Source organism: Geospiza fortis, unplaced genomic scaffold, assembly GCF_000277835.1.
Source record: "Geospiza fortis unplaced genomic scaffold, GeoFor_1.0 scaffold27, whole genome shotgun sequence".
NCBI classification, from domain to species: domain Eukaryota; kingdom Metazoa; phylum Chordata; class Aves; order Passeriformes; family Thraupidae; genus Geospiza; species Geospiza fortis.
The window spans coordinates 574103-589102 of record NW_005054329.1 but is presented as its reverse complement, the minus strand read 5'-3'; the positions used below and the strand labels follow the sequence as shown (position 1 = coordinate 589102).

Below are 15000 nucleotides of genomic sequence, written 5' to 3'. Positions count from 1 at the left end.
CACGCTGCCTTGCGTGCCAAACACCTGAGTGCCTTTGTCATTGTCCCCATGGCCGAGCTTCCTCCTGTGCTTCAGGCCCTGGCCAGCTCCTGCGCCTCAGTGCAGCATCAGCTCCTGCTGCTAAACCTTGGGGGCTGCTCACTTGCTGAGTCAGGTTCACAGACAAGGGCTGGGACTTTGGAATATTGATTTGAGCCTGGGTGGACAAAGCCCTCACTTTGGCCTGTTGATGGAAGTACATGATGCAGAAATGACTGCAATTGTACCAAATTATTTTGCTGCAGGTTTTGTCTAGGCATCTGCATTTGGGAGCAGAGTGGGACTGTGATGGGATAGTGGGAGGGAGATGAGTTCCATAGTGAAAGCAGAAATGCAGCTGAGGAATAACAGCTGGAATAAAGCACAGTAAACATGGACTGAGAAAGGGTCCAGAAGCTAAAAGGAAAAACAACAGCAGAAATCATTGATGAGAAGGGAAGGAGAGCTTGAGTGGATTAAAACCAGGATGTTATTGAACATTCTGACAGCAGAGCAGAGGAGGAGAGTGACAAACAGGGGAACAACTCACCAAGGAAATCACCCCTGTGTTACGGCACTGCGGGCCAGGAGCTGTGCCAAGGCAGTGGGGCCTGGCAGACGAGGGAATGAGGGATGGGTCAGCACTCCCTTGGCCAGGCACCACAACCCCTGCTGCTGCAGGCACTCCCAGGTGTGGCACCACCTTCCCTGGCTGCAGCATGGGTGGCCTGGGCAGTCCCCAACACGTGTGTGCCAGCTCAGGGACATGCCGGGACAATGTGTGGTATCATCAGCTTGTGCCTGTGGACATCTGAACAGGCAACAGAAATAATTTAAAGAGATGATGAGACATTTTTATTATTCCCATGAAATTATATGGAATTATAGTTTTAAATGAAGGTGACAGGTTTAAAATGTGTATTTTAGAGCAAGATTAATGCCTTGTGCTTTCTTGAGTTGGAAAGTTGGCCAGTGGGGGGGTCATCTCCCACTGTGTGTCCTCCTTGAGACAGTCAGGGTGGAATCCTGTGCTGTCCCCTGAGTGCACGGAGCACACTGCTGGTGCCGATATCCATGCCTGGCAGCTGTGGGCTAATGGCACATCTGGCACAGCCTACACAGGTACTGTTCCTGCTGTGTATGGGAGCAGAGAGGGTCCTGTGGCACTGCCAGACCACGTCTTATGGGGCTGGCAGGTGTGCTGGGGCCATGCTGGGGCCATGCTGGGGCTGTGCTGGGGCCGTGCTGGGGCCGTGCTGGGGCAGGGCTGAGCCCGTGGGCCCCGGGCAGGCGGGTGTCACAGAGGGCTCGTGGCAGGCAGGCACATGCAGAAGTACTGACTGTGTTTTCTCTTGTTCTCTCTTTTCTGCCCAAGGTTTGAGCATCCGAGGAGCCCAGGAGGAAGACCCTCCCGATCCTCAGCTAATGAGACTAGACAATATGCTTCTGGCAGAAGGAGTCTCAGGTCCGGAGAAAGGTGGGGGATCGGCGGCAGCAGCTGCAGCCGCAGCAGCCTCTGGAGGGTCTTCAGATAACTCTATTGAACACTCAGATTACAGAGCCAAATTGACCCAGATCAGACAAATCTATCACACAGAGCTGGAGAAATATGAACAGGTCAGACATCAGCCTCTCAGTTGTTCGTGTACCTGACACTGCTCTCCTCTGCTTGCCAGTGCCCACCACTGCCCACTCTGGACCACAACCCTTCCTCCCCTTCCCCACCCCTCTGCCCAGAGAGAGCCACCATGGGAGTCTGTCGTCTGTCGGGCTCCAAGGAGCTGCTGGCTGGAGCCAGGACGCATGTCTTGCATGTCTGAGTGTTTTCTGTTGTCTGTAACTGCACAAGAGCAGCACCCAAGCCCGTGTTTCTCCCCTTTGCCCATCCCACAGAAGGCAGAGAGGAGGAGAGATGTCTGTCACTCAGTGCCACCCTCTGCCCTGATGAGGTCTCACACAGCTGGGTCTGGCAAGCTGGGGGGCACAGGCAGACAAGGGCTGCTTTGGCCATCTCAGCCCACAGGCTGCTGCCACAGGAGCAGGTGGCAGGATACTCTGGCACAGGACTTGGCCACAGCAGGTCAGCTGGAGCAGGTCTGAAGAGAGTGGGCAGTGAGGCGTCAGCAGTGCACCTGGCCCAGGCTTGGGGACAGAAACTAAGGAAATCCTGGTTCGGGCAGATGCCAGCACAGTGCCTTTGTTTGGAGTGAAGAGCATGCTGCAGAGACTTGTAGGTTTGTGTTCACCACTGGGACCTGGTGACCCAACACATTGGGCACGCCGGTGGCACTGAAAACGTTCACCACATGCTGCCAGGTGCCAGCAGCACCGTGTGTCTCAGGTGCCGGGGGCACTGCCTTGTCTGTGCTGTCTCTTCCACTGTGTTGTTCAAGTGGAGAACAAATAACTGAGCAAACACCTGTCAGGGTCTACAAATCTGCTGTTCTCCCCTGACCCCAAGGCCCAGCAGTCCTGGTGGAGCCCCAAGCCCTCCGAGCCCTGCCAGGTGCAGCTGTAGAGTGGGATGGGGTGGCTGTGGCATGAACCTGTCTCCTACAGGCACAGCACACAGGCTGCAGGCAGATCTGGGCCACAGAGGCAGCAGCTCCGTGCTCGCAGCCGCTTCCTGGCAAACATCCTTGGACTCTAATAAGTTTAATGACGTGGGGGAAGCAGGAGCGTTTTTTGCCCTGTAGCTCCATTTACAAAGGTTTCGGCTGAAATGTCACAGCCATCCGTCCACACCACAGGAAATTTTGGAGGATGCTCAAATGCTGCTGGAGCAGGAGAGAGAGGTAGAGCAGAGGATGAGACATGCATGCTTCCCCATGGATCCTGACACCCAGCCATGTCTGCTCAACAGACATATGATGATTTCCCCAGCCTGGCAGCAAACTGTCTCCTGCTGGTTTGTCTCACTGCAGTGCCCGAGAGGCAGCCAGGGCTTGGCATCTGAGCCTCTGGCGCCACAGGTTCTGGGAGGCAGGAGGCTCTTGCAGCGGGGAGCCCGTGCTGGGCACCTGCCCGCAGTGCAGAGCCGCTCCTGCCATCCTGCCCAGCACAGGCATCCCCCATCCCACGGCAGCAGGAACCAGAGCGCCTTCCTGGAGATGCTTTCCAGGCAGGGTTTGATCCTGATATTTGTTGCCAGTCAGGGGAATTCACTCAGGAAAAAAAATGGGAAAGAGAAATGGAAAGTGTGTCACGCCATCACCCAGCGCTCCCTCGCCGGGAGAAATGGCCACGCACAGGCAGCGCCTTCCATAATTTACAGCTCCTATAACAGAGATGACATATTGAAAGCTATCTGCTGTAATTACACTGAAATACATTTTTTGCTGTAGGCAAAAGTACTGTAAGGGTCCCAGGCCTCCTGAAGCAGCTGGGAACCCACTTCCCAAGTTCACAGATGTCCCCTGAATTCACCCCGAATTGGGGTGACGTGTGGCAGCTCAGAAGCCACCACCAGCCTCACAGAGCACTGGCTGCTACCCTGCCCCTCAACATTGTTTTGGGCCATTTCCTCTCTTTTTCCTGTGCACTCGTGATGAAGCACTGAGGCAGCAGGAGCATCCCTGCTCCTACAAGGTTTCTGAGCAGGTTAACAAGGCCATCACTTATAACCTGACATTATTAATAATGTCTCAGGCACCAAGCAGAGGCCTGAAAAATAGTCCTGGAAAAGGGATCAAGTAGCTTGGACGCTATAAATAAACAAGAGAAACAAGACAAAGCATCAGAGTCTTCTGAGCTTCCTCCCACTGTGCTGTGTGAGGCAGCTCTGCATAGGGGAGGTGCTGGTGGAGATGAATTAAACCCAGGCTCTCCCAGCAGTTGTAGCCAAACCAAGTCTCATCAGGCAAGCTGAGTAAAGTCAGAGAAAGGTTTTTGCTTCTTGAAAGCAAGAAACTAATTATTGCTTTTCAAAGTCCAGTTTTTGAGACTAAATCTCTTATAGAAAAGACATACCTGAAAATATTTCTAATGCAACAGTTGCCAATTTTATTGTACTTTAAAATTGAATGCCTGGGATCTGAAAGGAAGGGGGCTTGTGGCAAACTGTGTGCCTGGAACACCCATCCAGTGCCAAATTCTTGGGTTCAGCTGTATTTTGGAACAATCAGAGCTGCTGCCTTTTGGGGTCCGTGTCCCCTTCCCTTCTGTGCAACATTTCCCGGGCGAGCCAAAGCTGGTGTCATCGGTCAGAGGGCTGGGCCTGAACTTCTGCATGCTCGGGGTGTCCCCTGGTGAAAGAAAGAATGTGCTGGTGGGGAGTGAGGGTGAGAAATGTCCAGCTCCTTGCCCCGGGGCTCGGGAGCCCTGGCAGAGCCGGGCTGGCAGGTGCTGGCAGCAGCAGCGGCTCGGCGGTGGCGAGCGAGGGGCGCTGCACCAGGGCTGCCTCCAACGGGTGCCGCACGGATGTAAATTAGCCTGTAATTTACTTTCAGTAGTGTAAAGAAAAAAAATCACTTTGCCTGAAGTGTATGCATCTTTCTTAAGGGTGTACCCAGATTTTAATTATCTAAATGTAAATACTTAACGAATTTTACTTAGAGTAATGAGCTAAAGTGCACACTACATAAATGAGATGTTCTAATTAATCATGTATGAACTACTGGTTTAAAGAAAAGCTATGTGAATTCTGCGAATGTTGGGCTATTGCCAAATTGCTAATCAGCATTTGCATTCATAGATGGCTTCACTTAATAAGTTGTGAGACGTTCAGCAAATGTTATAGGAAATTATGAGGTTTTAGATGCATAAACTTTTCACTTTTAACTCCTTCCATCACATAATCTGTTGAAATGCTGGAGAATCCTTGAAAATGTTGTTGTCAGACATATTACGTACATATTTTGCAGCCTGGCTTGAGAGGGAAGAGGGGAGCTAGCAGAGTTTTTGTCAGGTTCCAGCCTGCAAAGGGAAGTCAGGACAGCAGCATGTATGGAGGCTCAGACCAGGGGGATCCTGGTGATGGCTCAGTCTGAAGTTTATATCAACATGTCACAGACTGGGAGTGGTAATTGAGGGCTCCCTGTGCCTGCCTTCAGTGCCTCGGCCAGACAGCGCGGGCACAGTGGGCACAGTGTCACTGAAACCCACCCAAAACGGGGACATGGTGCCTCAGAAAGGTCTCAGGTCCCTGCGTGCTGCAGGGGGTACCCAGGCACAGGGCTCGGGGTGTTGCCCCCTGGCTGTGAGGAGTGCAGGTCCCCACTCACACCCTGCCCCTGCCTGCAGCTGCCCCAGGGGCTGGTGTGACTGCTCCTCTCCACGGGGGTCTGGCTGGGAATGGGGAGAGGATGAGCATGGCAGGAGCAGGGCCGTGGTCACTGGGCTCCCCTGGCTGCCCCAGGACAGTTGCAGGGATCCTGGGCAGGGTGGGATCCTGTGGCCACGCATGTGGAGGGGACAGGGCCATGTGAGGGGTCCCCCAGCCCCCAGTGCTGCCTTCCCCCAACAGCCAGGTCAGAGCTTGTGTCCTTGTGGGGCAGCACAAACCCACATCTGAGCCTCTTCTTCCTCCACAGGCATGTAATGAATTTACCACTCATGTCATGAACCTCCTCAGAGAACAGAGCCGGACACGTCCCATTTCTCCCAAGGAGATTGAAAGGATGGTGGGCATCATTCATCGAAAATTCAGCTCCATCCAGATGCAGCTCAAACAAAGCACTTGTGAAGCAGTAATGATTTTAAGATCAAGGTTCCTTGATGCCAGGTAAGGCAGAGGCAAGTGCCCCTGTCTCTTTCTGGGGGGAAGCAGTAATTTCTGGGCAGCCCAGGAGAGCCTGGCCATACTGGGAGTGGTGTCCCATGTCAGCAGGGATGGGTGGGAGAGGCTGCTCTGTCCCAACAAGAGCCTTCATCCACAGCAGCTGTGGAGGGGACCCTTGCATAGTAGGACTTCAGAAGCAACAAGGTCTTTTCTTCAAATTTTAGTGCAAAGACTGGGCTTGTTTTCCCACCTTGGACACCTGCACCACTGTTGGAGCTCAGTGCCTGTCACCAGGACCCACGGCGGCCTGAGTGGGCTGCTTGCTCCACAAGCTGCCAGGAGGCAGGCAGACAGGGATTAGGAGGGGGGTTTAGGCACAGTCAGAATTGTTTTGAAGCCTGATGAGGTGGGACAGTGATCCCCAGCCCCATCCCCTTCACAGCGCTCCTGTCCTCAGAGCAGGAGCGGAAAAGGGAGGAGCAGCAGGCGCCACCCGGAGCCTCCCTCCTCCAGCAGCTCACACTTCACACCTGAAAGCTGTGAGGAGCTAAACAAGACCAAAATAATGTTATTAACAAGGAGGTCACTGGCAGGTGTGGGAAATCAGGGTAATTGCAGGCAGTTGGAGGAGATGTCTATGGAGAGCTCCAGGAACGCAAAGGTAGAGCGTGCAGATGTACATTTTAAAGTGATTTCTTTAAAAAGGAGGAAGGTAAATAAGGCAAAATGAGCGGAAGCATAGTAATGAGATAAACAGAGCTCTGGGGAGGGAGCCTGCCTGCTCCAGGATACAGCGCAGTTAGCAGCGCCGTGATACTCGGCGAGAGCGCGCTGGGGATTGCGCTCGGCTGCCGGCTGGCCTGGGGCGCCGGCGGTGATTGCAGCAGCCCTGGGGGAGCAGCTCCGAGGAAATGTTTAACTGGAGCCTTCCAGAGCATGTTCTGCTGAAGGAGACCAGCCGCTGGCACGGAGGGATGGCACTGCAGCTGTGCAGGCGCTGCTGCCGTGGGCTGCCCCACCCATGGGCAGGGCTGCAGGCTCCTGGGCAGAGCACGGGCAGGTGCTCTCTGCAAGGTTCCAGCCAGGTGACACCCCTGGGGCCTGTCCTGTGTCCCATGTGGGCCAGAGCAGCCATGCAGCCCATGGCAGGAGGGGGCACAGATGGGTCTCGCTCACAAAGCCCTGAAATCCGCTTGCTGTTGGAAGCCAATTAGCTCAGGGAGGCCACGTGAGGACACATCAGCACGGCTGCCCCATCCTGTTGTACCATCCTCACCCCAGGGAGCTGTGCAGGGGGCCAGCTGACCTGTGCTGAAGGGAAGGAGGGCAAGGAGGTCTGCCAGGCTGCTGCTGGCACAGCGGGGCTCTGTGGCCAGGAGCTTTGGGCTGGGCTGTGTACCTGGCTGTGGAGGAGCCACAAGGGAGGCTGCTGGCTCAGCACCTGCCTCACCATTTCTCCCACAGCGTGTGAACGTGGCCTGTGCTCCCGTGGGATGAACCCTGCAGGGAGGTGAGGATGTGAAGCCAAGGGCAGAATCCAGAGTCCCTGGGCCTGGGTGCAGGACGTGCTGTTGCTTCCTGCTGCTCCCTCCCATGGTGTTGGGGAGCCCAAAGGGATCAGGGTGCCAGGACAGCTCTGCTGTGTTGTTCTGTGCTGTAGCAGAGGCTTTGAAACAAAGGCTGCTGCTCCCCATCCAACCAGGGACCTGCTGGCATCGGGAGGAACAGTGGTGTTTTCCTTTTCTCATTTCAGACGGAAAAGGCGTAACTTCAGTAAACAAGCCACAGAAATCTTGAACGAGTATTTTTACTCCCACCTCAGTAACCCCTACCCCAGTGAAGAAGCCAAAGAAGAGCTGGCAAAGAAATGCAGCATCACGGTATCACAGGTAAGCAGCAGGGAGGACCCCTGCCCCCACAGGGTGTCGTTGGCTGCAGCTGCTTTCCCTGTGGGCCAAAATACCTGTACAGCTCAGACTGGTGTCTTGCTCAGGCTGGTGACACCATCGAATTTTCCTTCACCAGGCAGCTCAAAGAGCAAAACACCTCTTTGGCATTCCACGTGGCCTGTATGTTTGCTAGAAACCCCAATTATTCTCCCACAAATCTGGCTTGTACAGCTTGGGGAAGAACCTGAGCTTGTGTGGCAGGGAAGTGCCCTGCAGTCTCCAAGTTCTCCTCTCCTGTGGTGAGGCCGGTGTGCTGGCTCCTCCCTGCTCCCTCAGCTCCCTTATCAATATTTCAGGTCTTTGAGAGGAATGGTGCCTGCGGCGTGTGTGTTAACTATTAATGATTGCAGGCTGCACTATTGGCATTATTAGCAACACAACCTTTAGCTTTATAATTAAGACCTGAGTTGAGATTTACTTTATAGGCCTCCATTGAATGCATGAAAAATTCAGGCACTTTATTGAAGACTTTCAAATGAAAGTTTGCCCAGCTCCTCCAAATTTGAAATTACTTGACTTTGGCTGCCCCCCAGCACCAGCCCTGGCAGAACTGCCCCAGGGCACGTGTGTGTGCCTTCCTTGGCACACAGCACATGCCCCACTCCAAATGGGGTGGCAAGGAGCTGTGCTCGGTGCCAGGGGAAGGTCTGGGGTAGGGAGGGAGGCAGTTTCTCCCAGTCCATTTACAAATAGCTCTGGTGATGGGCAGAAGTTCTTAAGGGAAATTCAGCACACAGCTTGTTCCCTCTCACATTGCTCCTCCCTTGCCCCTAGCACCACAGGAGCACTGCAGCCCCATGGTGGCTGCTGGGCTGCTCTCAGTGCCCTCAGGCATCCCTGCAGCTGCTGGGGGTGTCTGGAACCAACAAACAGCCTAAGAGCACACGAGTGCCACGGCACTGTGGTCTGCAGCCTTAATCCTGCTGCTGGTTCCAGTCCTTGGCATGAGATGGTTTGTGGCAATTCCTTCAGTAAGTGGTGTCCAGAAATCTTCAACATGATCCAAGGCAGCCTGCTGTATGGTTAGGAGAGGCCATGCCATCAACACCAATTTAAACAAACCAAAAGTTCTTCAGTTTTGGTTAATGTAGTTGGGCAAGATGACATGTGAAAAGGCCCAGCAGACCTGCTGAAGAGCTGTTCCCTCTGCACCCAGTGGTGAGTTGTGCCTGGCAGGAAGGGGCACAGTGATTCCTTGGTGTGGACAGATAAAAAGACAGATCAAGATAAGGCTGAAGTGACTGTAGAAAATGAGAGGGAACATTTCAGAAGCCATAACTGATTGCTTCTAGTGCTAATAGATCTGATTTCTTTCTTAATTGGTTGTTTGATAAGATTTAATGTATATGCTGTAGAATGAAATAAAAGGCAGGCAGATGGTCCAGCAACCCAGCAGTGGCAGAGAGCCTGTGACAGGAATATAGGTTTGTCTTTTTAATATTTGATACAGACATGAATTAGTTGTTCCTTGAATCCATTAGGAAGTCTGAGAGAGCGATGGGAGTAGCTGCATTGTGCCCTCCACAGCACTGCATCCAGCAACCTCAGCCTTGCTGGGTGACATTGCCAGCCTGGTCTGAGGGCAGTGCTGCCCACCCAGCCTGGCACCAGGGATGCAGGGCTGGGCCCTTGACACGGCTGCACTCTGGCAAGATGTTATAAATGACTTGGAAAAACTTGTGTTGATATGGTAAAGCCTGGAAATGGGGCCATGTATCATGTAATGGGAGAGGAGCATGTATGAGAGAGAGGGAGTGCCTGTGATCAGCTGGTTGCTTGAGTTCCTGATGGATCTGCTGTCACAGCTAGAGAGCATGAATACCATGGGTATTCTAATCTTTGATTTCCAAAGGCACTTCCAGAGGCTGCATGGCAGTACTGCAGGGTTAGCTGGTATTTTGTAGGTCGAACTGGGCTGGAGGTGTCTTTCTTCTACTGAAAAGGGTGTATATTTTTGAGGCCATGTAGTAGAAGAGCTCTGAGCAGGCACTACAGTCACTGCTCTGGTGACTGACAGCAGAACTCAGAGGATGCAATCCAGAGCTCGGAGTGAATTGAGCAGTCACTGAAACCCTGGCAGGAGCAGCATCACAGGGGACAAGCAATGGCATCCCAGCAAGTGCCTGAGCTGCACCTCGCTCAGGCTTCATGGAAGATCTCTAAGTGTGTGTATTTTCAGCCTTGACCAAGTGTCCCTTGGACCTTGCCGTGCCTGTCACCATGCCCCATTTACCTCCTGTGCTGCAAATACCCCCGAGGGCCAAAGAGCTGGAAAAAGGAATAAATAACATTAAGGGATGGCTTTCCAAACTCTGGAGCTGTTGGCTCGTCTCTGATGAAGAGGCTTTGTCCTTTTCCTGGCTGAGCCAGGCTCCTCTGTAGCCTCTCCTAACGATGATCCCAAGTGTTTCTCTCTTGTACTGTCAGTGCCTTGTACACGCTGGGGGCAGATTCATGGCAGAACACTTTCTCCCTCAAACACTTAATTAGTGAGTGTTTTGGGTCATCCTCCCCCCAGATTAAGCTGCTGACTGGAAATCCTGCTGCCATGGCACTTTACTGAGCTGCAAAGAAAATTGTCTCCCAGAATCGTTTCATCGCAGGTGGCAGATCGATGGTTTCAGTTTTGATATTGGTGTTTAAAATAATATGTAGAGAAGGTTTTTCAAGAAAAGCATAAAGACAAACTATTTATTAAGATGAACACCTCACACAATTTCATTTTTAAGAGTGCAGAAAGGTAATTCTGGGGAAAAGATGTCCTTAGCAGAAAACATTGTCGGCTGTAATTTAGAGCCACCCCATCAGCACACGTTGGAGGGAGATAAAGTGTATTGTCTGTTCTCCCCTCCCATGGCTGCGAGGCTGATGTTTTATACTTTTGCAGATGAGCTGTTCCAGGGTGTCACAAACGACCATCAGTCCATCACACGGGCTGGAGAGAGGGCACAGCCAGTGCTGAGAGCGGGGCACTGGAGTACAGCAATAACATTTTTCACTGCTTCAAACAAAAGAAGGATGTGGTTGACAAGGGAATATATTTAACATTGTTTTAAAGAAAGGATGCAAGAGCTGGTCTCTAGCACCCCTCTGGCCCCTGCTGCTTCTGAGTGTTTCTGTGAGCAGGTGACAGGGAAAACTGTGGATGGAGGGGCTCTTACCCTGGACGTTATGTGGGAAGCAAGGAAAAAAGCTTCAGCATAATGAAATAGTTCTGGAGGTAAAATTCCTGAGTTTAGATCACAGATCAATGTTGTAATTGTGCAACATTGATTTTTAACATCTTCTGGTTTGTACCATGTTTTAGGTGTGGAACACAGACTGTGTGCTACAAACATGGAAACACAGTGGAAAGATTTCCATGAATCTGTAGCTCCCCAATTCCAGCAGTGATGCTCTGTGTCAGCTGTGGCTTTGCCGAATGAGCACAGATTTATCCCGGGAAATCACCCACTCTGGAGACATGAGGCAGGCCTGCCCCATCCCAAATCCCACATTAGGCATCTTGACGATTTCAGTAATAATTTATGTCTTTTTATTTAACGTTACAATTAACATGATAAATAAGTGCAACAGTATTGTTTGAAATGTAATATACAATTAAGCCCAATTAATTAATTGGCCTTCAATGATCAGGAGGAGAAAGATGTTCATTTTTTTTTTATGTGAAGAGATAGTTTATTTTAATGAAAAATGTGTTGTGAGGCAGCTCACAATGGAGACAACTTCCATGTTTGGGGTGAGCACGGGGCTGGGTGAGGAGCTAGGTCCCAGGGAGCCCAGCACCTGCACCCAGGTCTTCCCTGGAACCACGCAGTGCCAGCAGCACAAGCCAGGTGAGGTGTGCTCCAGGTGTCCTAAATCCTGCCTGGCACAGCCTGCTGGAGCAGTGCCCTGTCCTGGCCAGGTCCAGCTGGCCATGTCAGCCACGCTCTCCCAGCTGCAGCCGCAGCCCCTGGGTGTCCCCGGGTGTCCCCAGGTGTCCCCAGGTGTCTGTGAGTGTCCCCACGTTCCCCGGGCTGGGGCATGCTCTGCCCTGCACTGTGTCACAGGAGCACAAAGGGTCCTTGGGCAGAGGGGATGGGGGCAGTGACTGCGGCACCCCCAGACTGCTGCAGCTCTTCTGGCAGCCCCGAGGCCAGGCTCAGACTGAGGAAGAGTTGAACATTTCTGGATATTCATTTAGATGTGGTGTGCGGGTTAAACATAACGTACGAGCACTGCTCCTCTCATTGCTTCCAATTAAACCTTGCTTGTTAGTTTAACCTCTAGGTAATCCCATCAAACAATTGATGTCAAGGAAACACTGCCCACAGTGGCTCTGGATGAGTGGCCATTAATTTTAATTGCCTTGATATTAAAGATTAAGAAGTATTGGGACTAGCAGAATGGAAACGATCTGATGTCAAGCAAATCCACTCGTTGAGGCTTCCCCAGGCTGCTGGTGATATTAAAATTTTACTGTGAGAATTAAATAAACCTTTATTAGTGATGGCTGTTGTTTGATTGGTCCAGGGGCGTGCATAAACAGAGGGGTCTCGTGCACATCCGTGGACAATATGGTTGATGTGCAGAGATTCCTCAATTATGATACTGTTAATAAAGCATAATCTGATTGTACACAATAATTATTTGCTGGGTTTCATTAATGTATTATTGCTTCTCTGACTGACAAGGTGATATTAAGTGCAATATATAGAATATGGTGGAGTATTATCAGGGGAGCAGGATGTATAAGGTACCTTCCATATTACTGGTAAAGGCCAGAGGTTTTCCATTAATTGTGGTTAAACAAAAGCCTGTGCTGCATCAAATACAGCAGGATTTGACTCCTGCCTCAGCAGGATCCTGAACTGGGTGCTGTGACAGGGCCCCAGCCCCTGCCATGCCCTGTGGCTGCCTGATAACCACTGGGCTGTCACCGGTCCCTTCCCCTTTACTGCTGGAGCTGTTCTTTTATTGTCTCTGCTGTGTTGGCCATTGTCCATGTTCCAAACTGGGTTTGTTATTTAGGAGCTCTGTTACAGCAGCTGAAGTTAAACAAAGCCCCTAAGCAAGATTGTACAAACTTCCCTGAGCAGCTCCAGGCGTGACCCCTGTGCGGGTTAATAGCCGGTGCCCTGGGAGCCACCTTGGCTTCAGTACAGATCTTCAAAGGGACATGACAAAGTGACTTTTCAACCATTATTGATTTATATGATTCCTTTCATTTTCAGCCAACCAAACACGATTCTGTGAGTGGGCTGCCAAGGTTGTTCCAGCCCAAAAATAAAGAACAATTGCTCTCACTGCCCGCTTGCCCTCAGTCAACCGGACCTTGGTCCCCCCTGAGCAGCTTTCTGAGTCTTGCAGTTTTGCTGACAAATGGCCCATGGTGGTAGGGGACAATGCTGTGGTACAATAAGCTCTGGGATATGTGCAGTCATCAGTCACTTGTTGTGCCTCAGTTTGCCAAGAGAGCAGCAGAGCCAGGTCAGCCCAGCTCCATGGTGATATTTAACCGATCCGGGTTAGTGCTCAGTTACCTGGAGCAGGTACGGGTCATGATTCTGGCATCTCAAAGGGATCCTGCTTTGCCCAGCCAAGCACTTCGTGTCCTTCACCCTTCCCACCTCTCTCCACTGCAGGTGTCCAACTGGTTTGGCAATAAGAGAATCAGGTACAAGAAGAACATTGGGAAGTTCCAGGAGGAAGCCAATCTCTACGCGGCAAAGACGGCCGTGACTGCAGCGCACGCCGTGGCCGCGGCTGTCCAGAACAACCAGACCAACTCCCCCACCACACCAAATTCTGGTATGTACCTGCCTGCTGCTTTCCAGCCTCCTGCAGGGCCCCGACGTGCCCTAGTGAGCTCGGTCGGGATGAGGAGGATGCAGGTCCTTAGCAGACCCAGTACTGGCACAGGGGGTAGTCCTGAGCCCAAGGACGGCCAGGCTGCACCACGAGGGCTGAGCCCTGCCGTGGGTGGTCCCAGCTGCTCCACAGCCAAGCTCCCACAGCCGTGGGAGAGCAGAGTGGGGCCCGTGTAATTCCTGCAGTGGTAACGGCTGCCTGGCTCTGCCTTCTGGTACCTTCTTTGTTTCTGTAGGTACTTTAAGCTTTTGCTCATTCACTGAAAAGAATGTAAAATGGGGCAGAGGTCCAAGTCTGGTTTTGTAGGACTGTTAAATTTATTGTCAAGATAACAACAAAATAGAGGAATATTTTAGCACGCTCTAATTAGAGTTTAAACTCTGGATGGCTTGAAATGGAGTTGATGTTATAAATAGAAATCTAAGGATGGAACTTTAGTTTGGAGTTACTCTGCGACGTGCTCTGCTACAGGTCTCACTGGTGTGCTGATGACATTTTGCAAGTCTGAGCACTGCCTTAGTCAGGGAGGTGTGAGGGAGGCATTGCTCTTTTGGGCTCCAGAGGCAAAGGTTGCCACAAGCACAAACACTATTTGCAGTCAAGTTTTGCTGTGACTTAGTTGTGGACAACTTTTAAAGAGGATAGAGAACCATGGGGAAAAAAAGACTAACTAAAAGCAAGTAAGAAAAAGGTTCCATGTTTAACAGTAATAAACCACATAACTGGGAACTGCCAGCCATTTCCTTTGGAAGGAGACACAAATCACGGGCTCAAAATGAGTGTTTGGTGATGGCACCTCATGATGGAATGATCCACAGGGGGACAGCTCTGATACGGAAACGTTGCTGTACAGGCTGCTCTTCCAGAGGGAAGAGCTGTCCTGGGTTGCACGGAGTTGCCAGGCTTGCCCAGCACAGTGCTCTGGTGCAGGGCTGAGAGCTGGGGTGTGGTGGCTGCTGTGGGGTCCAGTGGCCACGCTCACCCCATACCAGGGCAGCAACTTCCCCTCCACTGAGCCTTGCCTGTCCTCTCCTCTCCTGCTGTTTCTCCTTCCCCTGCCCTCAGGTCTCTGGGTTATGTTTTTGCAGCTCTCTGTTATTCAGCTACCTAACTCTTTCCTTTCCAGGTTCTTCTGGTTCTTTTAACCTCCCAAATTCTGGGGACATGTTCATGAACATGCAGAGTCTGAATGGGGATTCTTACCAGGGGTCCCAAGTCGGAGCCAATGTGCAGTCACAGGTAGGAGAAATGCCCCCAGCAGGGCCTTTCTGGCAGGGTAGGGTTTGGGCTAAAAATTCCACCTTACTCTGGCTCTATTAACTGGTCTGGGCCTCGCTGCAGAGTGGAGGCTGCATATTTCTGGATGTGGCCTATTCTTACCCCGGCATTGAATTTCACAAATATTAAAGAAAGAATGATTTTTTTTCTGATTGAAATTTTAAGCTTTGTGAATGCATTCGG

At 51.7% G+C, this 15000-nt stretch overlaps 1 protein-coding gene across 1 annotated transcript in view; it reads left to right on the top strand.

Annotated features, from left to right (window-relative positions):
• PBX3 (PBX homeobox 3) overlaps positions 1-15000 on the top strand; it is a 101882-nt gene that overhangs the window by 82851 nt on the left and 4031 nt on the right. The window contains exons 4-8 of the mRNA XM_031057265.1: positions 1394-1635; positions 5550-5740; positions 7491-7626; positions 13314-13479; positions 14666-14778. Coding sequence (XP_030913125.1) covers positions 1394-1635; positions 5550-5740; positions 7491-7626; positions 13314-13479; positions 14666-14778 — 848 coding nt within the window. The remainder of the gene's footprint in view (positions 1-1393; positions 1636-5549; positions 5741-7490; positions 7627-13313; positions 13480-14665; positions 14779-15000) is intronic.